The sequence below is a fragment of the Paroedura picta genome, chromosome 2 (assembly GCF_049243985.1).
Source record: "Paroedura picta isolate Pp20150507F chromosome 2, Ppicta_v3.0, whole genome shotgun sequence".
Classification (NCBI taxonomy): domain Eukaryota; kingdom Metazoa; phylum Chordata; class Lepidosauria; order Squamata; family Gekkonidae; genus Paroedura; species Paroedura picta.
Window position 1 is genome coordinate 102900356 of NC_135370.1, and position 24850 is coordinate 102925205.

The following is a 24850-nucleotide window of genomic DNA, read 5'->3' on the forward strand; positions in this document are numbered from 1 at the left end:
CATGATCTGGACATGATACTCTGTTTGATTCAACCCGAAATCCCATTTGCCTTTGCCTAGATTGCTTTGAGGATAAAAATAGTGTAAGAGAAGAAGAAGAAGAAGAAGAAGAAGAAGAAGAAGAAGAAGAAGAGTTGGTTCTTATATGCCGTTTTTCCCTACCCGAAGGAGGCTCAAAGCGGCTTACAGTCGCCTTCCCATTCCTCTCCCCACAACAGACACCCTGTGAGGTGGGTGAGGCTGAGAGAACGCTGATATCACTGCTCGGTCAGAACAGTTTTATCAGTGCCGTGGCGAGCCCAAGGTCACCCAGCTGGATGCATGTGGGGTAGCGCAGAATCGAACCTGGCATGCCAGATTAGAAGTCCGCACTCCTAACCACTACACCAAACTGGCTCTTATTATACATACTTTCCAGAGCGCCTGCAGAAGAAGGATGGTATAAAATCTACTGAAAATGTGGACATAATTAGAAAACAAGTAAACAGATGCCCAAGAAGTTCACCAACTGAGTTAAGAACCCCATTTTTTAACCTATGCAACAGTTTGAATCCAATTATGATATCTAAAACAAATACTGTTAGGAAAAAACAGACTACATGGAGAGAAAAACAAAATAAAAATTCTAACGTTTAGAATAGATGGTATACTAGATCAGTGGTCCCCAACCTGCGGTCCGCGGCCCGGTGCCGGGCCGCGAAGGCCAGGGCACCGGGCCGCGGTTCCCTCTCCCCGCCCCCCCTCGCAGGAAAAAAGCTTTCCGCAAACATGGCGGTCGTGACGGTGGAGGTTGCGCTAGCAGCGGCGGATAGAGAGGGAGGCGGCGCAGGAGCAGCAGCAGCAGCAGCCGGAGCTGGACTGAGGAGCGCGTCCGAGTGAGCGGCGCGCCCAGCCCAGCCGTCTCCTCTGCCCTGCCTGCCCTGCAGGGGCTGAGATGGAGGCAGTCTGGGCCGCGGAGGAGGGCGAGGAGCCTCCCAAAGAGGTCCGGGTTCTGGGCTCGGAACTGATGGAGAACTACACGGTGAGAGCGGGGAGGGACAGCCTCCCACGGAGGCTTCGCCTTGCGCGGGGCGCTGCTGGAGCTTTCCGGGATTGCGGTCTGGTGGCCGCTCCGGTCTGCAAGCGAATCTGCTTAGTGCCGGCCAGGATCCTGAGAGCTCTTGAGCTGCACGGCGCTTTCCCTCCGACTGCACGTTCGCAGCCAAGCGCCAATACCAAAAGGCCGAAGATAGATGCTTCTGAGGGGAGGGGGTGTATGTGCCGCGCATGCACGTTTTCAGCTGCTTCCACTTCAGCTGCCTCCTTTTCCTTGCCAAGTGAAAGACAAGAGCCCCGCGGCTGCTCTCTAGCTGAAGCCGAAGCGTCCCCGGGCAGCCCCTTCAAGGAGAGCCACGCCGCCGTGCTGAACGCGTGAACCCCCGCTCACCCTGCCCTCTCCCACCCGCTTCAGCCGCGCCCATTGCGCACGCTCCGTGCGCTTCCAGCAGCCACTTTTCCCCTTCTGCAAAGGGACCTTAGATGCGCGCCTCAGCCCCGCTCTCTACTCCGGGAAAGGCGTATCTGACGGAGCGCTGCTCGGTAACAGGGTCCTAAAGCCCCCTGGAATTCTTGTCTGCGCTGGCGTCTGGCAGGTGCCCAGGCTGGGAAAAGAAAGCAGGGAAACGGCGCCTGCGCGCTGAAGCCGCTGCCGGGTCGGTCGGGCAGCGGCGAAGGGAGCGATTCCACCGTGCAGCTAACGCGAGAAGCAGGCAGAGCATTAAGGGCTCCCCCCCCTCCTCCACCGGGGTTTGCAAGGAAGGGTAGCGGATCCAGACAGGCTGTTTTTTCACACGCATCAATGTGCTGTCAGTGTGGCTTCGCAGAATGCTCCCCGCTGGGCGCAAACGCGCGTGCGCAGCAGTCCGTGCACGCACATTTGCGCTGGGCTGCCGCGCGTGCACGGGGCCCCGGGCCGCCCTCTCCCGCCACTCCGGAGCAGCGGTCCGTGGCAACCGGAAGGTTGCAGACCACTGTACTAGATAGAGGTTCAAAATACCATCGCAGAATATTGACCCATAAGAAGCCAAGATTTTTCTGAAATTTCTTCCTCAATTAACAAATAAATAAAAATAAAACCATAAAGTAACAATAACTATGCAAAATCTGACTGTCATGGTGGCAGTAAGAGAGCCAGCTTGGTATAGTGGTTAGGAGTGCAGATTTCTAATCTGGCAAGCTGGGTTTGATTCTGCGCTCCCCCACATGCAACCAGCTGGGTGACCTTGGTGATGAAGCTGTTCTGACTGAGCAGTAATATCAGAGCTCTCTCGGCCTCACCTACCTCACAGGGTGTCTGTTATGGGGAGAGGAAATGGAAGGTGACTATAAGCTGCTTTGAGACTCCTTCGGGTAGAGAAAGCAGCAAATAAGAACCCACTCTTCTTCTTCTAATAAAACACCCAGCCAAACTGTATAATGAGAACATAGAATATGAAACCATTTTAAAAACAGATCAAAACAGATTGAATCAATGAACTACTACAAGTTAACATAAAAAATAAGGCACAGAATTAGGAAGGGGACAATTCAAGAAGAGCTTGGGGAAAGAGATGTATCTTCATAATATACTGAAAACGTAATACACTCAGCATCATTTGCATGGTGAGAAGGAAGGCTTTCCGAAGTTGAGGCATCACACAGAAAAGTCCCTGTCTCTCGTGGTCACCTGGTTTATCTGCTTTCCTAGTAAAAGGGCTTGATCAAACGGAATTTCCAGGCCTTGGTAGTGGTAATGCTAAAATAAGTAGTACAACTCTCTCAGCCCAACCTTGTAAATCATGATTGGTGCTCCGCCCGGTACTTTTTAACATATTTATTAATGATCTAGATGAGGGGGTGGAGGGACTACTCATCAAGTTTGCAGATGATAGCAAATTGGGAGGACTGGCAAATACTCCGGCAGATAGAGACAGAGTTCAATGAGATCTGAACACAATGGAAAAATGGGCAAATGAGAACATGATGCAATTTAATAAAGATAAGTGTAAACTTCTGCATCTGGGTCAGAAAAATGAAAAGCATGCCTATTGGATGGGGGATACGCTTCTAGGTAACACTGTGTATGAACGAGACCTTGGAGTACTTGTGGATTAACTAAACATGAGCAGGCAGTGTGATGCAGCGGTAAAAAAGGCAAATGCCATTTTGGGCTGTATCAACAGGGGCATCACATCAAAATCACAAGATGTCATAGTCCCATTGTATACGGCACTGGTCAGACCACACCTGGAGTACTGTGTGCAGTTCTGGAGGCCTCACTTCAAGAAGGACATAGATAAAATTGAAAGGGTACAGAGGAGAGCGACGAAGATGATCTGGGGCCAAGGGACCAAGCCCTATGAAGATAGGTTGAGGGACTTGGGAATGTTCAGCCTGGAGAAAAGGAGGTTGAGAGGGGACATGATAGCCCTCTTTAAGTATTTGAAAGGTTGTCACTTGGAGGAGGGCAGGATGCAGTTTCTGTTGGCTGCAGAGGAGAGGACACGCAGTAATGGGTTTAAACTTCAAGTACAACGATATAGGCTAGATATCAGGAAAAAGATTTTCACGGTCAGAGTAGTTCAGCAGTGGAATAGGCTGCCTAAGGAGGTGGTGAGCTCCCCCTCACTGGCAGTCTTCAAGCAAAGGTTGGATACACACTTTTCGTGCATGCTTTAGGATGCTTAGGCCTGATCCTGTGTTGAGCAGCGGGTTGGACTAGATGGCCTGTATGGCCCCTTCCAACTCTATGATTCTATGATTGGTAGGCATAATGTGACCACAATTGCCCTAACTAGTCACTAACTATGCTGTTAAAATCTATCATATTGCAGTCAATGTAGAAATTCTGGTGTAAGTTCATGAGTAAGAGAATTATAACAACTGAGCCTTCCAGTCACTGGTGCATGGGTCAATGAAGCAGGGTCAGGCTTGTCAAGGTTTACACATGTAACATAGATGAGAAGTATCCCAAACTGTGATTGGCACCTGAATTTTCATGAAAAGGCATGTTGAAAAATAACCACTGAATTTTTTTACCAGCACTCCACTCACTTTCAATATTAAGTGGCAAAATAACCCTCTTGCTGGCTTCTCCTTTTCTCCTTTTCTATTTGCATCCTCTCTGGATTTATAACATTAATTCATTTATTTTGTAATGTACGTTTTGAACTGTGTTTATAGATGTGTAATCCTGTATCTGTATTGCAACAGTGACAGGGGTAGTAATTGTTATGTCTACCAATGAAAGATAAAATGATAAGGCACACAAATATGAAGTAGTTTTAGAAAGTTGAACAAAATAAAAATTATGTGTTTAACAGTGCATTCCTTAACAAAGTTAAACCTTTCTATGCCCAATGACTTCCAACAGACTCATAAAGCTGTGACTCTCTTCAATATGGCACTGTAAATTAAAGTATTAATTCAATATTTGAAAGATGTAGAATACTACTTCATGCAGTTCCAAGTAAGAAAAATAATTGCAACTGGACAAGAAGTTAGAAAGAAGCATATTGTTTTAGACACATAATTCCATACAATGAGCACGTAAAGACAGCGCACATTTAATCAGTCTCTTGAGTCTTTCTTCCAATTGTTTTGAGAAACCAGGTAGTGATGTTTTCTAACTAAACTCAGATGAAACATGTGAAACCAAAAGTAAACAGACCCAAAGCCGCCTAAGGGAAAGTCAGCAAAATGGCAATTTCAATCATTTGGAATAATACTAAGCGAGCTCTGGGCTTCCCTCAGAATGGAAATATCTCACTATTACTGCAGCATTTCAGCAAATCAGAATGGAGAAGAAAGGGACTGTTATGTAATCACATCAGTTAGAACTTTACTCAGCATTTAAGTGTAAAATAATGTGGAAATTCCCTTTTGGGAGGAAAATAAATATTGATAAGGAAAAAGCAGTTCCCTTAAAGTTCTAGTTTTAATACTTTGGTTCAAATAGTTTGACATGATGAGGAATTAGTTATATAGTAGAGAAGAACGACAAGTAGGCAAAATTAATTCAAGGTACACCAGATATAAATGCTATTTCAAACATGTCTGCCAGAGAGTTTCATTATGATAACTGCATATTATTTGACTGAAAAATCAAAAATATTTAAAATATTTAAGGAACTTACCTAATCAGTACATTTTAGTATGTATCTGGTCATGTAGCCATCTTTAACTCAATCATCAGAAAATCAAAGGCAAATTGGCATGACTCAACCCAAACTTTAATACCGCATGATTGTGTCGTGTAAGCTTGTTTTGTGTGATGGCTGCTGTGGTTTTAGCAGAGAGATTAATGACTGGACCTAAGCTGGCCTCCAAACCTTGCCCTGCTGATGCCTGAAGCTCTTTGAAGTCTGACCATCGTACCTGGCAAAACAACAGTGGGAACCAGGCTGGTGTCAGATCTAATCAAGTTGCCTGCCTCAGCATAGCTAACTATGGGGTACACTAATTGGCCCAATTGCGGATTATACCTTTTGCTACAGATTCAGGACAATAATTTAGTCAAATGATGGTTTTTATCTCCTTCTAATTAAGATTCCGAAGTAGGAAGAAATAGGATTAGACAAACTAACTTCAAAATTGTGTGTATTTTAAAGTGTTATGAACAGAGTTTCTCTACTATTTTTAAATATGTATAGTGCTGTGCTATGAAATATCAAGCAAACAGTTTGGTAAGTAAAATCATTCTGTCGTTTCCATAGTCACCAAACTATCCTCATGACTATCCTCAGTCCAATACTCAGTACCAAAACATACTTTCTCTAGAATCAGCACTCTGAAGCATTATTTTGGATTGATTAAAATGTACTTAAGTGCTTAACATAAATCACTTCCATTATTTTCTTATCCATAATACAATAAGGATAAGCTGGGTGTTTATAAGTATTCAGTGACAGAACAGGTAGAAAAAACAGGAGTTGAGAGGAACTCATTCAGTGCACTCATTAGATATGCTTTTACCTGAAAAACAACATTCTAGTGATGCAAATGTAACACAGCAATTTTGTTCCAAGATTGTTCTGAATTCCTATAGTGATATACTCATCCGTTTTTCAAAGACAATTTGCTTTCATTGCTATGACCATATGAGTATACTTAACTCCGACAATTTTCAAGCTTTGCGTTCATAATGTTGTGCTAGAGCATGTTATGTTTTTCAGGTTTTTAAAAAATGACATACATTTGTTATTTATCATTTTAATGCAAGTACTCAACATTATTTTTTCTCACTTAATTTTTAAATTTAATATTATGATAAAATCATTTTTCTTTTACAGAACAGAGTATAAACTGTTTTTCTTGTTTTACTGGCTAAAACCAAAACTGTTTTACATCTCTATTTTATAAAGGGAAGATGATCTCAACTAGAAAAAGGGGCCAAGGATAATGCTGTACATTCAAAGAATACTGACTTGGTTTAACATGCAAGAGCTTTCTTGTCAGCAGAAATGGAAATAAATATACAAAAGGCCCACTAAGGAGGGCTGAAATTATTCAAGTAGGTCATCTATGAATTTTCTTTCGCTGGGTCCCCAATACCAATAAATCAAATGTGTTTGCTCCAACTATATAATTTTTGTATAATGGGGCCATTCAACTTTTCAGCAACAAAATACTGATAATCATAATTCTTACGGAAGAGGAAATCTTCTGATCCCAGCTTTCTCTTGAAAAAAATCAATTTAGTTGTGTAGTAAATTATTGGAGTGGAATATTCTGCAAGCTTGCCTATATCAGCTTGTCTATATTTTTAAACCCTAGCATGAATATGAAAGCCCCTTACTCTTAGTAGTGATTCAAAAGATGAATAGCCTTTTGATGAAGTGAAATTATGTTAAAATGAACTACAGTACTATAGTGTTTAGTTCCATTAAATGTATTCTTTTCTGAAAACTACAGAAACTCACAAAGGAATAACCTTATGTTAAAAGGGGAAAAAATGATACAACAAACTTTACCATGCATTTGGCTTTAAGTGGCTTTTAAAAGGAGTATCTCCAGTTGAGAAACTTCAAGTACTCAAGCAGTGATGACTGGGCTGAAAAACTGGCTTCTTTATTAACTATTAACTACTTTCAATAGGACTAGATAATTAAGGACATTGATGACCATTATTAGAAGAAGGCACTTTAATTTGTCACTAGATAGGCTCTTTTCAACAATTTATAGGTTAGTGCAACTTGCCATTGTGGAGAGGGGGTGAGAGAGAACCCTTAAGTTACCTTATCAAGTGGCCAGCTAAAGAGGGCAGAGGGTCACACAAGGGCCAAAGTGGTCACTTAAGGGTGAAATCCCAAACACCAAAGCAGTGCCAAACCACATTGATCATCATTTCATGATGAAGTAAAAAATATGCTAATATATTGGTGGCAATTCTTCCTTTTATGGTTTCAAGCAGTTAAGACAAGTGGCCTGCTTAACAGCTTTTCATTTGAAATGAGATTAAACTGAATGATTTGTCTGGCTGCTTGGCTATTTTATGTCTTTGTTTAAAAGCTGCAGAAACTGTACTGATCACTACCCTACCTCCCCCCAAAAACTACCACATTGTTTTCTCATGATTTATTTGCTTAATAAATATATCAGCTATAATTGCTTAATAGGTCTATTTCATTTGCTCTTTATCACAATTAAAATGAATTAATACTTTGTATTGATATTTGCTACCCAAAGATTCTGCATAAAGGTTAAAGAAAATGGTTTACATTAAGTAAAAAAGAAAAAAGAAAAGAAAGAAAATCAACATAAATTACACTGTGTTTAAATAATAAACATGACCTAAAGGTGTTTCCAGTAATGTAAAGAAAATAAGTTTTGAGTACTGATAATGACATTTGTCCCTTATACCACTTCCATTTTAGGCAATACACATTAAAAAATCAACGGAAGTAATAACATGCATACATTTTCCCACTTACTAGCACGTAAAGTAATTAACATTTAATTAAAAATCGTTCTGACACTGCTGGGAAAAAGTATGCCATGCCTAGTTATTGAAAGCTGTAGCTTATTTTTTACGCATTAATTTAAAACATTTTTTTTCTGAACACTCAAATATTTGTATTGTAAAAATTAGTTTGTTTTTCATTATAAAACCACTCTGAGCACATAAATCCAGCTAAAATACTATGCAGCATGTGATGCAAATTATATGTAGTTAAACAGTTAAGAAATGATTTTGCTTTTATTCCAGAACTATATATATTTTTTAAAACTTACCTCGATAACAAACAGCTTCCTTTTCAGTCTAAAAGCAAGGTCCTTAGAATTTGATATATTACAATTCAAGCTATTAAGCCGAGGAATCTGACGTATGTGAATCAAACCTTGTGAAAAGGAAAAGTAATGGAGGAAAAAATTAAGAAAATGCTGATATCCGGATGTGTAAATTAATGTCTTGCAGCAGAATTCTGTATATTTACACACACTCATCCTCCCCTTTTTAAACTGGAGCTTACGACCAGGAGCAATGAAGCAAACAGTGCGATTATACTCAAGTAATCAAGCAGAATAAGATAAACAGAAATCCTTGTGTGAGGAAAACTAATTGCACTTTGGTACAGAGGTACAGATGTAAAGAGGGATCTTAATACTTGTCAAAACTACAGCCGGTCTGTGTGTGATTTTCTCTTGTATTTACAGTAAGCAAATATGGCTATCACCTTGCATGCTGCCCACGGCACCACTGAGTGATCTTTATTTTATTAAATGCACCAGTAAGCAGCCAGCAAAGCAGGGCTCGTGGGTTACTGATAACAAGTGAAGCTCTAAGGAAAAGTATTCTGTTTTGCACCTTGATAATGACTTTTTAAAAACTCTTGTGGGAAGCAAAACTATTGTATGATAAATATTAACTACTTCATAAGCACAACACAAATTATTTTCTGCACGCAAGACTTCCAGTGAGCTTGCTGGAATTTTGCAACAATACTAGGCACACTGCAGGCTCTGCATTCTGTCAGCTGAGTCTCAAGCTGATTTCTTCTGACAAGGATGCGGGATGGTTTCTACTATGCAGCTTAATATAGTTCCTGAACAACCCAAGGTTCATTTTCCACAGTAGAAAATGAGAAATATTTTAGAAGACATCACAATTAAAGCTTTCATGAGTCATTCAACAAATCCAAAGAAGCTAAAAAATACTGGACTATTCAAATTGTGTTTTTGGAAGCAATACTAGTTTTCTGAGCGTGCTTCTCAGATGTAAGTAACAACTGATGTTTTAGGATACAAATTAGGGAGTTTATGTACATATGATAACATAAAATCAGTATTTTGAAATGAGTTAAACACTTTATGAATCATCTAAAATATAACTAACTTAAATTTCTGAATGCTAGAATACTGTTTTTGTAGAGCAAAACACAACAGCAATATATAGGTCATGTGTAATTTCATTTATATAACATTCGAAACATTGGGCCCAATCCAACTACAGTTAGTCTTGACTACTGCAAATTAACACTATCAGAACAAGTTTGTCACAGCTATCTTAAATCCTATCACTTTCAGTGGTACTCTCATACCCCGCTTCAGCTGCATGAAAGCCATTATTTGAAAGCAAGTTACAATGATTTTAAATGAAGTTTGGTTCCATGTAATAGTTCAAGCTATAATTTGTCCGTGACTGACACTATATATACAGCTAGAACATCCTTTGATGTTTTCTCTGTGGTGGCTTCTGCTTGCGAAGAGATAAGTCACTGTTTAGTTTAGAAGGCAGCTTACTTCTTCAGAGAAGGCATTACTGGAAAGAAAATGCTGTCAGAACACACAGGTGTTCTGGCATTAATTATTTCTTTTTTATCACGATCACTATGTTTTGAATTGCATAAACAGGAAATATAAACATGATCAACTCAATAAAAATAAGCTTGTTTCTTGGTTAAGGTTTCCATGTGCTCAAGATGGTTTGACTGTAATTTTGGGACCGATTGGGGATTATGCCTCCGTTTTATGAGTTTCAATGGTATTGGAGATTCATGACTGATTTTAATACGTTTTTAATTTGTCTTCGCGTAACCCGCCACGAGTCTTTGGAGAGTGGCAGGATAAAAATTGAAATAATAAATAAATAATAAAGATGTATTTACTTATTAGCAACAGTGTATTTTGTATGATACCTGTCCATGGCAAACTGCTGTTTCTGTTTTCCTTATGAAGAGCTTTGAAAATAGAATGCTGTCAATACATAGCTAGATCACATCACCAAATGTGTTGGTGTTACAGCTATCAATAGTAAAATACAAACCCTATCCACTGTAATATTATTAAGCAAAGCAATCTTACTAAATTAGAAAATTAGAAAATGCGTTCTGGTCAATTTATGAACACACAGTACTTAAGAAGTCAATGCATGACAGTTTAAATGAATGCAACAGGTTGACAAACAATGTGTGTGCATGTGCTAAGGCAATGAACCTTCCTGTGAGAATAAGGGCTTTAATTTTTAAATCATTAGTGTCTTCATCTTCTTCTATGAAATATCAGTAGTAACACATTTCCTATTAAACAGGTCAAAACTGTACACTGAATAAAGCAATTCATTAAATTAGAAAACAGTGGAAAAGTTATGGCCTTTAATTTGGAAACCCTTTTTATACTTCTTTACTGAACTTTTAGAATATAAAAACATATTTCTCATGCATTCAGATAATTCTCCAGAAGTTTTAAAAGCTTTTAAATAGTGGAGGAACTTATACACAAATAAGGCAGATGACTAGCACAGAAAGGAAGATAAATTTAAAAACAGAACTAATATATTATGAGATGTTTATTATCATAAATATTCCTCAAGTATTAAAAAGAGATGTGTCTGGAAATAATGTAGTTGACTGATGATGACAGATAGTTTATTCTTTATGGCACTTCGGCCAGATAAAATGTGTAATATAGCTGACTATTGCTACATGGGCCTGTACTGTTGGGGGGAAATAGCAAATTATTTTTCTTCAGTAGCTTTTGTTCTCTAATTTTGTTCCTAGAAAATTATTTCCATATATTGTTTACTGATTTAACAAGCTACTGCCTTAGCCTTGCTGACAGTTTCAGAGCACTATCCAATCTGCATTTCCATATCTAACATAGAACAACATTTCCATATTCTTACAACTTTTACAGCAGAGCTTAAACAAACAGCAATCTTCCATGGAATTACAATAGTATTACAATAATTATGGTAGTAATTTATGCACACCCTGTACTAGCTAAAACTGTCATTCAAAACTTAACCTCTAAGTTTTAAACTTTAACAAATTGTATTGTAAAAGCTTTCAACAGAAAAAGCCCCATAAAGGAGCCATGTAAAAATGTTAATCACCAATTAAAATAGCTGTATAGAAAGTATTTCTGAGGCATAAATCCTATCATATACAATTGAAGTTTTATTCCATCTTGATCTTTAAAAATTTGTCTTAAATAAAATAAGGAGATTAATCAGGAATCTTTAGATAGAAAGCTTTCCACCACGTACTGTTTAGTGATTGGTTTACAGAAATATATTACTGTTTACAAATTGACAGTTCAAAACTATTGATTTCATGACAATTGCAGTTCACTGGTCAGATGATTGCCAAACCCGCTCTGCATGTGAATTCCCTAAAGCCTGCCTATTGAGATGTACATCTGATTGAGCCATGCCTCAGTAATACAGCATGACAACATGAAAGGAGTAGCCATGTTTCCTTAATGCATTTTAATGAAAAACTGCCTAAACCAAAATTGGTTAACAAGCTGAACCATAAAAAGGGATATTCAAAAATTAAATCAAATTCTACTTTATGGCAGATACTCCAATTGAAGGGTAAACTGCACTGTGTCCAAGAAGCACTTAGGGTACACTTTTTGCATTGCTAAGGATGAAACTCACCATGGTAATCCTTGTATAATGGATTGGTTTCTCTCTCTGAGTCGATAAATGATTCAAGACCAACTACCGTATCTGACAAGTTAGTAACACGTTCCATAATTGCTTTATTCTGTAAAACATGGAAACAAAATGCACAGTCCATGTGATGAAAAAGATAATTAAGGTTCAAACAATAGGTTTTTTATTTGCTTTATGATGGACTAAAGTAAAAATAGGTCATCAATACCAAGAAATTCTTTAAACTTTGTAAGGTCAAAGTTTATAAAAATGTTAGAGTGCTTTGAATGGTACAGTAGTTTATATCACCTAGATATAAACTACTTTGCCATTTAACCCATCCATTTTGCTCCCCCTGCTTTGAAGTGAGAAGAAGCAAAACTGATGACTGTAAAGCTGAAATGGCTGTGAACCATTTCACCATATAGTTTTGCTTCCCTCTCCTTCATAGTGAAGGAGGCAAAACTGGCAGGTTAAATGGCTGTCAGTCATTTAAATCTAACCACTGACAGTTAGACACAAGCAGAGGATGGGTTAAATGGCTCACAGCCTTTAACTCTATTTGAAAGCTCCTTGCCTTTATCCTGGCCATGGTGAAAGGAGGATCTGAACTAGCCAGTTCAGTTCAGGGAAATTCTGGCTTTGTTCAAGGGCCACCTCAAACTGAACCAGAATTTTTAGAGATTTGTGTTCATCCCTAATCATTTTGTAAATAGCAAAATAAGATACACTACAACTGATAAATGATCAGAATTTGGTTTCCATACATGGATGATCCAAACAGAAATGAATGTTGTTGGGAGATGTATCTGGAATGTATATCCTGATCTCCATATAAGAGTGGGGGATATTCAGTTTAGCACCTTCTTTCTTTTTTTCTTTTCCAACATATAATTCGACCAGTTTAATATAGGGGAGAGGAAGAATTCTAACCCTATTACCCAGTTTATTTAACCTATATTTATAGTTATTAAATTTAATCTAATCTAAATTCATATTACCCAGCTTGCTGGGGGGTAAATGGTAATGACTGGGGAAGGCACTGGCAAACCACCCCGTATTAAGTCTGCCATGAAAACGCTAGGGGGCGTCACCCCAAGGGTCAGACATGACCCAGTGCTTGCACAGGGGATACCTATACCTTTAAATTCCTATTATACACATATTTGTCAAGTAATGAATGCTAACAAACACTGTCATTTTAATTTTATACTATTTTGTCTGTTCAAAGATTTAGCAAAAGGAATTTATGTTCCAGAAGTTCCAGTACTTAATCATTTTAGTAACTCACATATTAACTCTCTTCAGTTGAAATCAATGGGATTCAAACTGCTTAATTTTGACAGAGTCTGCCTAGATTGGCTTATATTGATAATGACTACCTCTTCATTATGCACATGTAGTTTTCACTCAACCTAATGGATGTGAATTAAAATGTTTACTGGAAACACATGAAGGTTGTAATTGTATGATATGTTTGAAAGGACTGAAAAGAATCCTGGGCAGAGTCTGCACTTACTTTCTTTATTCCATTGTAAATCCTGTTGAATTCAGATCGCTTTGAACTTGATTCATCCTCCCCCCCCCTCCCCATTAAAACAGGAAAGTCTTCTGCACGTGGTTAGGGTAGTTCAGAAGGGGGGAGGAAGCCAAGCCTCTTTCTTTCTTTTCTTGAAAGGGGGGGGAAGGAGCCAAGCAGGGAGCCTCTTTCTTTTCTTGGAGGGGAGGGGGAAAGGATCGAAAAAAGCAGAGGAGGGAGGAAAAATCCAGGACCAACAGAAATTGAGAGAAATTAGGGGCTTCTCCTTTAAGGCAAGCGTGTCACATGACAAGGTGTAGCCTATCAGAGGTTCTCTACCACAGAACTTTCTTTCCCAAATGGTTATTGAGGATTAAAAGCAGTCTGAGAAATCGCACAATAAAGGTAGGGCCACACCGGATCAATCATTCTTGCTGCAGAAGGAAAATTTAAATCACCCAAAATCCAAACGGAAATTGCATTCTATGTAGAGGGCAGGGACTGAATCGATCTGGGGTTGGAATAAAAGCTCCGTGCAGTTTACACCCTGGATTCAATTCACAAGCCATGATCACATAGCCACAAGTAATACAACCTGGCCAGATTATGCTACTCATGCAAAGTAAGATTTAATGCCACGACACTGCTTGAATTTTTTTCCCACAGTACCAAACAGGAAGTGTGTGTGCACACAAATAAAACTTTGAATAAAATTTTGTTTCCCTGGTCATCCTTTCTCCTTTTTTTGAAGATCGGAATAACGTTTGCTCTCTTCTAGTCCTCCGGGACATCTCCAGTCCTTAAAGAGTTCCTGAAGATGATAGACAAGGGTTGTGCAAGTTCTCTGGAAAGTTCTTTGAACATTCTCTGGTGCATTTCATCCGGCCCAGGGGATTTGAACTCATCCAGTGCAGCTAAATGCCTCTCAACAACCTCTCTGTCCATGTCAACCTGCCACCCAGACACTATCTCTTGGCTACTGCCATCTCTAGATGTGCCTAAACCCTTTGACCTGTGGGAAAAAAACAGATGTAAAATAGGCGCTGAGCCTTTCTGCTTTCTCTGCATCCTCTATTAGAGTTTGTCCATCCACACCCAACAGTGGGCCTATTGCCTCCTTTACTTTACGTTTGTTCGTCACATAACTGAAAAATCTTTTCTTGTAACAGTGGGCTTCCCTGGCCAATCTTAGCTCACTCTCAGCTTTGGCCTTTGTGATGATTGATCTACAGTGCCTAGTAACTTGTAGGTACTGTTCTTTAGAGCTCTGTCTTTCCGTCCATTTCCTGAACATTTCCCTTTTCTTTCTTAGTTCCTCTTGAAGTTCTCTGTTCATCCAAATAGGCTTCTTAGAGCTCCTGCAGTGTTTTGGTCTTTCTGGGAAAGTCATTGATTGAGCATGCAATAGCTCTTGTTTGAGTAGCACCCACCCTTCACATGCTCCCTTCCCTTCCGGCATTCTCGTCCATGGTATGACACTCATCATGTCTCTGAGTTTATTAAAGTTTGCCCTATGAAAATCCAACATCCGCATCTGGCTACAAACTTCCTTGCCTCCCCATCTCAAAAGGAATTCTATGAGGACATGGTCACTTCCCCCTAGGGTCCCCACCTCCTTCACCTCATCCATCAACTCTTGCCTGTTGGTCAGTATTAAGTCCAGTATGGCTGAACCTCTTGTGGGTTCATCTACCATTTGATAAATGAAATTGTCAGCCAGGCAGGTCAGAATGTTGCATGACTGAGGACGCTTAGCAGAGTTTGTTTCCCAGCACACATCTGGGAAATTGAAGTCACCCATGATGACAAGGTCCTGCCGCTTGGATATTTTCTCAAGCTGCTCACAAAGTGCAGCATCCACATCCTCTCATTGGTCAGGTGGTCAGTAGCAGACACCAACCACCACACTGTTTGTTTTCCCCTCGCTTATTTTCACCCAGATGCTTTCCACTGTAAATATACTCTCCTTCACTAGAATTTCCTGACAGGTAAGCCCTTTCATCACATACAGTGCCACTCCTCCACCTCTTCGATCTATTCTGTTTTTTCTGAACAGTTCATATCCATCCACTATTACATTCCAGTCATGAGAATCATTCCACCAAGTTTCTGTGATGCCTACTAGATCATACCTTTCCATCAGCATGAGAAGTTCCAGCTCGTCCTTCTTATTGCCCATGCTTCAGGTATTAGTATAAAGGCATCTGAATCCTTTTACTTTTGGTTCCCTATGAGCTGGCCTTGCCGGTTGGGCTGCCCCCGATCGGTCTCCTTCCTTACACTCCCTATGTTGAACGTCTTCTTCCCCTTGTGGCTTCAGTTTAAAGCTCTCCTGATGAATCTCCCCAGGTTCCTGCCAAACACATTCTTCCCCAACTTCGATAAGTGCAGTCTATCAGGTGCTAGTAGGCCTTCCTCAAGAAAGCCTATCCCATGGTCCCAGAAACCAAATCTCTCTTGCTGGCACCGACTAGGCAGCAACTGATTCACCTCCATTATCTTCCTCTCCCGACACATTCCTCTTCCCTTGACAGGCAAGATTGAAGAGAATACCACTTGTGCCCCCATTTGCTTGAGCTTCTGAACCTAGATCTTGATAGTCTGTTTTAATAGGAGCAATGGTATTCACGGATATGTCATTCGTTCCCACATGTCATTCGTTCCCATAGATTTGAGGAGTTTGGCAGGCGTTCTGAAACATCTTTAATTTTTGCCCCTGGCAAGCAACACACTTCTCAGGTTAGGGGGTCGGGCCCAGCCACATGACAATCCATTCCTCTTAGCAGGGAGTCTCCAATTACCAGTACTCTCCTTTTTCTTTTCTTCTCAGCATCATTTCCTTCTATCCCCGTGGCCTCTTCACTTTGTCTTAGACTTTGTTTGGGGACCTCTTCCCTCGTTGACACTTGTACCTCCTCTGCAAGGGCCTGAAATCTATTTTGGAGCTCCAAAGGTCCTGAGAACCGTCTCACTCTATGCTGTTGAGTCTTTTTCCTAACTGTCTGCAGAGGTTCCATAATGAGGTCAATCCCCTTATCCTCTTCAAGACTGGTTGTATCCTCTTTATTCTGAGTTGCACAGCTCTGGTCTATGAACTCCTCCCCTTTCTTAATTTGGGTCAGAGTACTAATCCTCTCTTCTAAGATGCTAATCTTTTCCTCCAGAAGTCTTACCAGTTTACACTTGGGGCAGATGTAGTCCATCTTGTTTTCAGGGAGGAAAGCAATCATGTCACACTCACTGCAGATGATGAGATGAGTGTCCTAGAGGTCCATTGTAACTTCTAGGCAGTTCAACTACTACGGAAATATAATCTACTGATTCTAATTGCTAGGCCAAGAACCCCACCCTAAGAGCCGCAGGCCAAGAGCCCTTTGTCTCTCATGCCTCTGGCGAGGAGCAGCCCTTTTTAATCCTCCCAGTAATCACCCAGCAATCACCTCACTCAACACCACAATAGCCTCACCTGGTCAGCAGCAGCAGAGGCAGCACTCTCCAGCAGCTTTCTCCACTTGCTCTCAGTTGTCTGAACTTTGTATGGAACTATTTGTTATCATAAGATATAGAGCTGCATTTCCACTACAATTTGTCTATGTATTTACAGATTCCAACTGTATGTGCCAATTTACATATTCTCAACTGATCAATTTCTAAGAAAAACTCAATTATGGCTATAATCCATTTTTTAAAATCAGAAACACATCCAAATCAAGAATTTACTACATTTTGTGGGTATGTTAGCATGAGGTAATATCCTGAGATTTTGTACTTTTCCATTGCATGTATCATAAAATATAGGACTGTACAGTTCGAACTGACTGAATTTCTATTCACAAAATCTCTAGTTTATAATCCTATTCAATAAATATATGGGTTGAGAAGCTTATACTCTTCTACTTTCATGTTCTTGAAAAAGTCCAGTTTACTTTTGTCAAACATGAAAATCTTTTCGAAATTCCACTATCTTCCCTATATTCCTTATTCATCATATAATACATAATGATACCACTCTCTGACATTCAGTACAATACAAGCAGAATAGACCACCCTTTCTAGATTTTCTTTCTTCAGACAGCATATCAGATTCATTTGTTAAGATGCACTCATGCTGTTTTTGTGATGAACCCATAATGTGTTACAACCTCTATTATTTTTTCCTGGTTTTCTTTCTTTCTTTCTTTCTTTCTTTCTTTCTTTCTTTCTTTCTTTCTTTCTTTCTTTCTTTCTTTCTTTCTTTCTTTCTTTCTTTCTTTCTTTCTTTCCTGTTTATTCTAAGGTGCCCTACGATTTCAAACATTTATTCTTTTTCATTGAAGCAAAGTAAAATTTTAGCTTTTGTGTATTTATCAGGGAGTTCCTACTTGAGTTTGATTTATTTAAAATGGTTATGGTTACTAGAGTGTTTCTTATTTCATATGGAAACTCATCTTATATTCTGGATTCAAATCATTCCACTATGGGAAAGAATTAAGAGTTTTATTTTATAATCCTATTCAAATTTAACCAGATAAGTGTTCAATCGGCATTTCCAGATAAGTGTGAATAGGACTGCATTACTCTCAGGTACATGAGCTTCCTAATGAAATCCCAGGGTCATATAAGCAGGGATAGTAGAGGATTCATAAGTGGCTCAAGTTAAGTTTTTTGAGAGCTACTACCACTTCATGAATTTGGGATCTGAATTGCCGTTTTGTCAGAGCTTTCCTGTGCTGTTGTCTTTACTTCAAATGCCTCCCCACACCAGCCACTGGTCAAGAAAACATACACATAACACGGAAGCAACTAACAGCAGGTAATCTGATATCTGTAAAGTGATGTGGGGAAAAAAGTTAAGCTACCACCAAAGTGGTAGGGAAGGGAAGGGAAGGGAGCATGTGAAGGGTGGGCGCTACTCAAACAAGAGCTATTGCATGCTCAATCAATGACTATTCCAGAAATACGAAAACACTGCAGGAGCTCTAAGAAGCCTATTTGGATGAACAGAGAACTTCAAGAGGAACTAAGAAAGAAAAGGAAAATGTTCAGGAAATGGAAGAAAGGACAGAGCTCTAAAGAAGAGTACCTACAGGTTACTAGGCACTGTAGATCAATCATCAGAAAGGCCAAAGCTGAGAGTGAGCTAAGATTGGCCAGGGAAGCCCATTGTAACAAGAAAAGATTTTTCAGTTATGTGAGGAGCAAACGTAAAGTAAAGGAGACAATAGGCCCACTGTTGGGTGCAGATGGACAAACTCTAATGAAAGATGCAGAGAAAGCAGAAAGGCTTAGTGCCTATTTTACATCAGTTTTTTCCCACAGGTCAAAGTGTTTAGGCACATCTAGAGATGGCTGTAGCCAAAGGATAGTGTCTGGGTGGCAGGTTAACATGGATAGAGAGGTTGTCGAGAGGCATTTCGCTGCACTGGATGAGTTCAAATCCCCTGGTCCAGATGAAATGCACCCGAGAGTACTCAAAGAACTTTCCAGAGAACTTGCACAGCCCTTGTCCATCATCTTCGGAACCTCTTTAAGGACTGGAGATGTCCCGGAGGACTGGAAAAGAGCAAACGTTATTCCGATCTTCAAAAAAGGGAGGAAGGATGACCCAGGAAACTACAGACCAGTGAGTCTGACCTCTGTTGTGGGGAAGATAATGGAGCAGATATTAAAGGGAGCGATCTGCAAACATCTGGAGGACAATTTGGTGATCCAAGGAAGTCAGCATGGATTTGTCTCCAACAGGTCCTGCCAGACCAACCTAGTTTCTTTTTTTGACCAAGTAACAGGTTTGCTGGATCGGGGAAATTCGGTTGATGTCATTTACTTGGATTTTAGTAAAGCTTTTGACAAGGTTCCCCATGATGTTCTGATGGATAAGTTGAAGGACTGCAATCTGGATTTTCAGATAGTTAGGTGGATAGGGAATTGGTTAGAGCAGTGGTCCCCAACCTTTATTAGGCTGGGGACCGGCAGGGCATCGGGCCGCGCCTGCGGGGACCGCGCCCATGCTTCGGGCCGCGCCCGCGAGCTGCGCCCGCGGATCGTGCCGCGCCCGCGAACCACGCCCGCGGATCGGGCCGCACGGGCGCGGCCTGCACGGGCGCGTCCCGGCCCTGATTCTCTCTCCCCGCCCTCCCGCAGTAAGAAGCTTCCCGGGCCGCAAGATTGCGGCCTCGGAAGTTTTTTACTGCGGGGGGGGGGGGCGGGGAGAGGGCGCCACGGCCCGGCGCCATGGCCTTTGCGGCCCGGCGCCGGGCCACAGCCCGCAGGTTGGGGACCACTGGGTTAGAGAACCGCACTCAAAGAGTTGTTGTCAATGGTGTTTCATCAGACTTTAGAGAGGTGAGTAGCGGGGTACCTCAGGGCTCGGTGCTCGGCCCGGTACTTTTTAACATATTTATTAATGATCTAGATGAGGGGGTGGAGGGACTACTCATCAAGTTTGCAGATGACACCAAATTGGGAGGACTGGCAAATACTCCGGAAGATAGAGACAGAGTTCAACGAGATCTGAACACAATGGAAAAATGGGCAAATGAGAACAAGATGCAATTTAATAAAGATAAGTGTAAAGTTCTGCATCTGGGTCAGAAAAATGAAAAGCATGCCTACTGGATGGGGGATACGCTTCTAGGTAGCACTGTGTGTGAACGAGACCTTGGGGTACTTGTGGATTGTAAACTAAACATGAGCAGGCAGTGTGATGCAGCGGTAAAAAAGGCAAATGCCATTTTGGGCTGTATCAACAGAGGCATCACATCAAAATCACAAGATGTCATAGTCCCATTGTATACAGCACTGGTCACACCACACCTGGAGTACTGTGTGCAGTTCTGGAGGCCTCACTTCAAGAAGGACGTAGATAAAATTGAAAGGGTACAGAGGAGAGCGACGAAGATGATCTGGGGCCAAGGGACCAAGCCCTATGAAGATAGGTTGAGGGACTTGGGAATGTTCAGCCTGGAGAAAAGGAGGTTGAGAGGGGACATGATAGCCCTCTTTAAGTATTTGAAAGGTTGTCACTTGGAGGAGGGCAGGATGCTGTTTCTGCTGGCTGCAGAGGAGAGGACACGCAGTAATGGGTTTAAACTTCAAGTACAACGATATAGGCTAGATATCAGGAAAAAGTTTTTCACAGTCAGAGTAGTTCAGCAGTGGAATAGGCTGCCTAAGGAGGTGGTGAGCTCCCCCTCACTGGAAGTCTTCAAGCAAAGGTTGGATACACACTTTTCTTGGATGCTTTAGGATGCTTAGGGCTAATCCTGCGTTGAGCAGGGGGTTGGACTAGATGGCCTGTATGGCCCCTTCCAACTCTATGATTCTATGATTCTATAAAGTAAAAAAACCTATATTTTGAAATCTGATGTATTTGTATTAACGTGTTGCTACATTCAAGTGGATAGCCATGCTGGGTCTGAAGTTGCATAACAAAATTGGAGTTCAATGGCATCTTTAAGACCAACAAAAATTTATTTAAGGCGTATGTTTTTGCATACATGCACACAAAAGCTCACACCTTGAATAAATCTTTGTGTGTCTTAAAGGTGTCATTGGACTCAAATTCCAGTGTCGTTACGGTAGTGACACTGTTAATGCAAATACATTCATCATATAATAAGATATTTACAAAGCCATTTCATTGGCTTTATCATGTGGAGAAAAAACAGAAAAAGATGAAATTTTCTATCTAGTCTCACTGCCTCTGGGGAGCTGATTTATCACAAGGTTAATCTACTATTCAAAAGATGAAGGAGTTTGAGAAAGCAGATATTCTCATCCTCAGTTTTCTGTGCAATTTGTAAATCTTCTGTGGAGGATCAGAGAAATATTATGAACAAAATGGCATCCAGCAAAGTAGGCTGCAAGTAGAAGTGAGAATAGGATGAACTGCTTCACTCTTGCATTAATGGACAGCAGGTCAGCCCCATTAACTTTAAATAGATTTAAATGAGTAGCCATGTTGGTCTGAAGTAGCACCATAAAATCAGAGTCCAGTAGCACCTTTAAGACCAACAAAGGGGTGGCAAGTGGCATGGCCAAATAACATCACTTCCAGGACTTCTTGACATATGAAAAAGTATTTCAGGGGCTCTTCCATGGTTGAAAAATGCTGAAAAAGAGCAATGGCATCCCTGCGTTTAGAATCTTTAAACGCCGCCCGTGGCGTGCTCCGCAGACTAAATAATTCGGTAAGGCCACTGTGGGAGGAGTTAGAGTGGGACCCGTCCGTGATAAAAACTCGGAGGGGTCAAATTAGGAGCCGCGAAGCGGCTCCTGATTGGGCCCCTCCGACTGCCACTCGGGGGCAAAGTGGCCAATAGTGGCTATGCGCGCCTCCCTATTGGCCACTTGGCCCGCCCAGGGCTGCCCACCCACATGCTTTGCCGCCAGGAAAGGAGCAGGGCCGCCGCGTCAAAGACTCCACTCTGTCTTCAGCCGGCCTCCACTCCTCACACCGGCTGCCACACACGCTCTGCCGCCGGGAACGCAGGTAGGGCTGCGGGGAGGGGGGCCAACCCTGCCACGAGGTACAGGAAGGGTTTGGGGGCTGAGAGCTACCCTGCTCCCCAGGCACACGGAAGCCTTCGGAAGCCTCCCAGGTGGGAGCTGGGACCACCCCCCTTCTTCCACGCCCCAGGACCTGCTGGGACCACCCCCCTTCTTTCCACGCCCCAGGACCTGCCTCACAGCCGCAACCCTGCTCCCAGGGCCGAGACACAGCTCCACCAACCTCCTGGGTGGCTTGGTGGCCGCCGGACTTCTCCCTACCCCGCACCCGCCAGAACGACCCAGGTCCTGCCTAGCACCCATTTTATTCATCTATAAAATGGGCTTTAATTCTAGTATGCTATATAACTATTGTTGTGTATTTCTCCAGCAGAGCTGAAAAATAGAAAAAAAGGGCAATGGAGATGATCAAGTGCTTGGAGCACCTATCCTATAAGGAAAGGCTGAGAGCCTGTGACTTTTTAGTTTAGAAGAAAGAAGGTTAAAGGGAAAATAAAACAGCGGTTTATAAACTTGTCAGTCTGTCATTTATAAAGGTCCTCGACCAATACAAAAGCAATATACAATAACAATCATAGTTTGAAGTATAAAATATACAGTCCAAATATTAAAACATGTACACATAAACCACTTTAGAATTAATAAAAATTTATATAAGAGAATTAAAAAATTCAGATTATAAAATTTCATCCATCCTAACTTCAGTTATATAGCATAGTTTCTGATCTTACAAAGCTGAGAGCAGGATAGTTCATAAAGTTATGCATGGAGTGGAGAGAGTTGACAAAAATAATCTCTTCTTACTCTTTCAAAATACTAGAACTCAGGGACACCCAATGACGTTCATGGACAATAGGTACAAGACAGACAACAGAAAATATTTCTATACTTTATTCTTGTTCTGAATTTCGTAGGATGTAAAAATCTCAAATAAGAAGTCTAACTTTTCCCCTTATAATTGTTGACACAACTTGTATGTAACTATGTCCAACTTCAATATATTACAATACTTTCATATAGAAAACCTTCTCTCTGTCTCTCTCTTTCTCACACACACAGACACACAGACACACAGATGCACACACAAACACATACAAACATTTATTTATGTATTATATTTATATACTGCCCTCCCCTGAGGCTCAGGACAGTTAAAAACTATTTAAAATATTTTTAAAAATCATAGATTATCAACATTTTAGAAGGTTAAACTAAAAGGGAAGCAATACAAAAAAATCTATTCACAGAACAAAGAACCTGTGGTCTTCCTTCATATTGCAGCCCCCCTGTACTCCCACTGAAAAGCTGCTCTTGGGAGGCCTTCTGAAGAATGATGTGGGATGTAGCATTAGGCATCTCAATGAGAACGGGGAATTAGCAAAAATATCCTCTCCTTAACATCCCTGATAACCATGATGGGGTAGTCATTGACCTGGAGCCAGACATCCTGGAATGTGAAGTCAAATGGGCCTTAGGAAGTCTGAGCAACAATAAAGCTAGTGGAGGTTACAGCATTCCAGTTGAACTATTCAAAATCTTAAAAGATGATGCAGTCAAAGTGCTACACTCAATGCCAGCAAATTTGGAACGCTCAACAGTGACCACAGGATTGGAAAAGGTCAGTTTACATTCCAATCCCAAAGAAGGGCAATGCCAAAGAATGTTCAAACTACCGCACTATTGCACTCATTTCTCATGCTAGCAAAGTTATGCTCAAAATCCTACAAGCTAGGCTCCAGCAATATGTGGACCGAGAACTTCCAGAAGTACAGGCAGGATTTCGAAGAGGCAGAGGAACTAGAGATCAAATTGCCAACATGGAGAACATGGAGAAAGCCAGGGAGTTCCAAAAGAACATCTACTTCTGCTTCATTGACTATACTAATGCCTTTGATTGTGTGGAGCACAACAAATTGTGGCAAGTTCTTAAAGAGATGGGAATACCAGAGCATCTTATTTGTCTCTTGAGAAACCTATATGCAGGTCAAGAAGCAACAGTGAGGGGTGTGTAGCTAAAGATGTCCTGAGGGCATTGCAGTGCAATCACTGGAGCCTGATAGGGGTCAATTGTGGAAGCAATTGGCAGAAAAGAGGAGGAGTACGCAAATCCCACCTCATTTTTTCTACCCAGGAAGTCCTAGTGAACTCTTGGGGCTGTCTCCAATCCTTTTGGGAGGTTGTCTCCCCGGATTACAGGCTGTCAGCGTTTCAGGACAAGAGGACGACTACCATATTCTTTCTTGGACTATTTTTCTTTCTCTCTCTCTTAAAAGTAACTGCTTCAACCCTCTTCTACGATTTATTTACTGCAAGTGAATGCGGTGGACCGGGTGGAGGACAGCATCTGGCAGCCTCAACGAAAGCCATTAATCAACGCTTCTATAAATAACAGCAAGTAATAAATCTGCCTTTCGCCTCTCTCTTTCCCTCCCCCCCTCTCTGCCTGAGTAGCCACCTTGATTTGGGGCAGGCTAGTTTTCTTAAGTAGAAGAAGATGACTTAGATTAACTAGCAATAGCTTTTGCAGCAGTTGTTTTGGTTTCCGGAGATATAGCTGTGATTGAGAAGATCTCGCGAAAACTTTGCTCCAGGACGAGACTATTGGCTTCACTGACTTCAAAACGTCATTTACTAGTGCCAGGAGATTCTGATATGCGACCAGCTCTTACAGGACACCTTTTTTGACTATACTAAATTCAACTTGCTGAAAGTGCTTTAGTTCTGAACTGCCCTGTTTTTAATCTCCGTGCTGGTTTTTTGGTCTTCTGTTGTTTTTTTTTTGGTGGTTTTTTTTTCATTCTATACTGAAGAGGACTAAACAGACTTTCACTTTTGCCTAGGACTGTATAGGACCTCTCCTGGCTATTTGCAATATTGTCTGAGCTTGGCTGCTGACTTATAAGCCTAAAACATGTCTATGTTAAAAAGAATGGCTGATCTAATAGAGA

General features: G+C 41.2%; 1 protein-coding gene across 1 annotated transcript in view; it reads right to left on the reverse strand.

The window, feature by feature from the left end:
• The window catches only part of ELP4 (elongator acetyltransferase complex subunit 4), a 250605-nt gene that overhangs the window by 111233 nt on the left and 114522 nt on the right, over window positions 1-24850 (reverse strand). Inside the window, exons 8-9 of the mRNA XM_077321956.1 lie at window positions 11900-12008; window positions 8251-8357 (exon numbers count right to left, since the gene is read on the reverse strand). Of these exons, the coding sequence (XP_077178071.1) occupies window positions 8251-8357; window positions 11900-12008 (216 nt within the window). The remainder of the gene's footprint in view (window positions 1-8250; window positions 8358-11899; window positions 12009-24850) is intronic.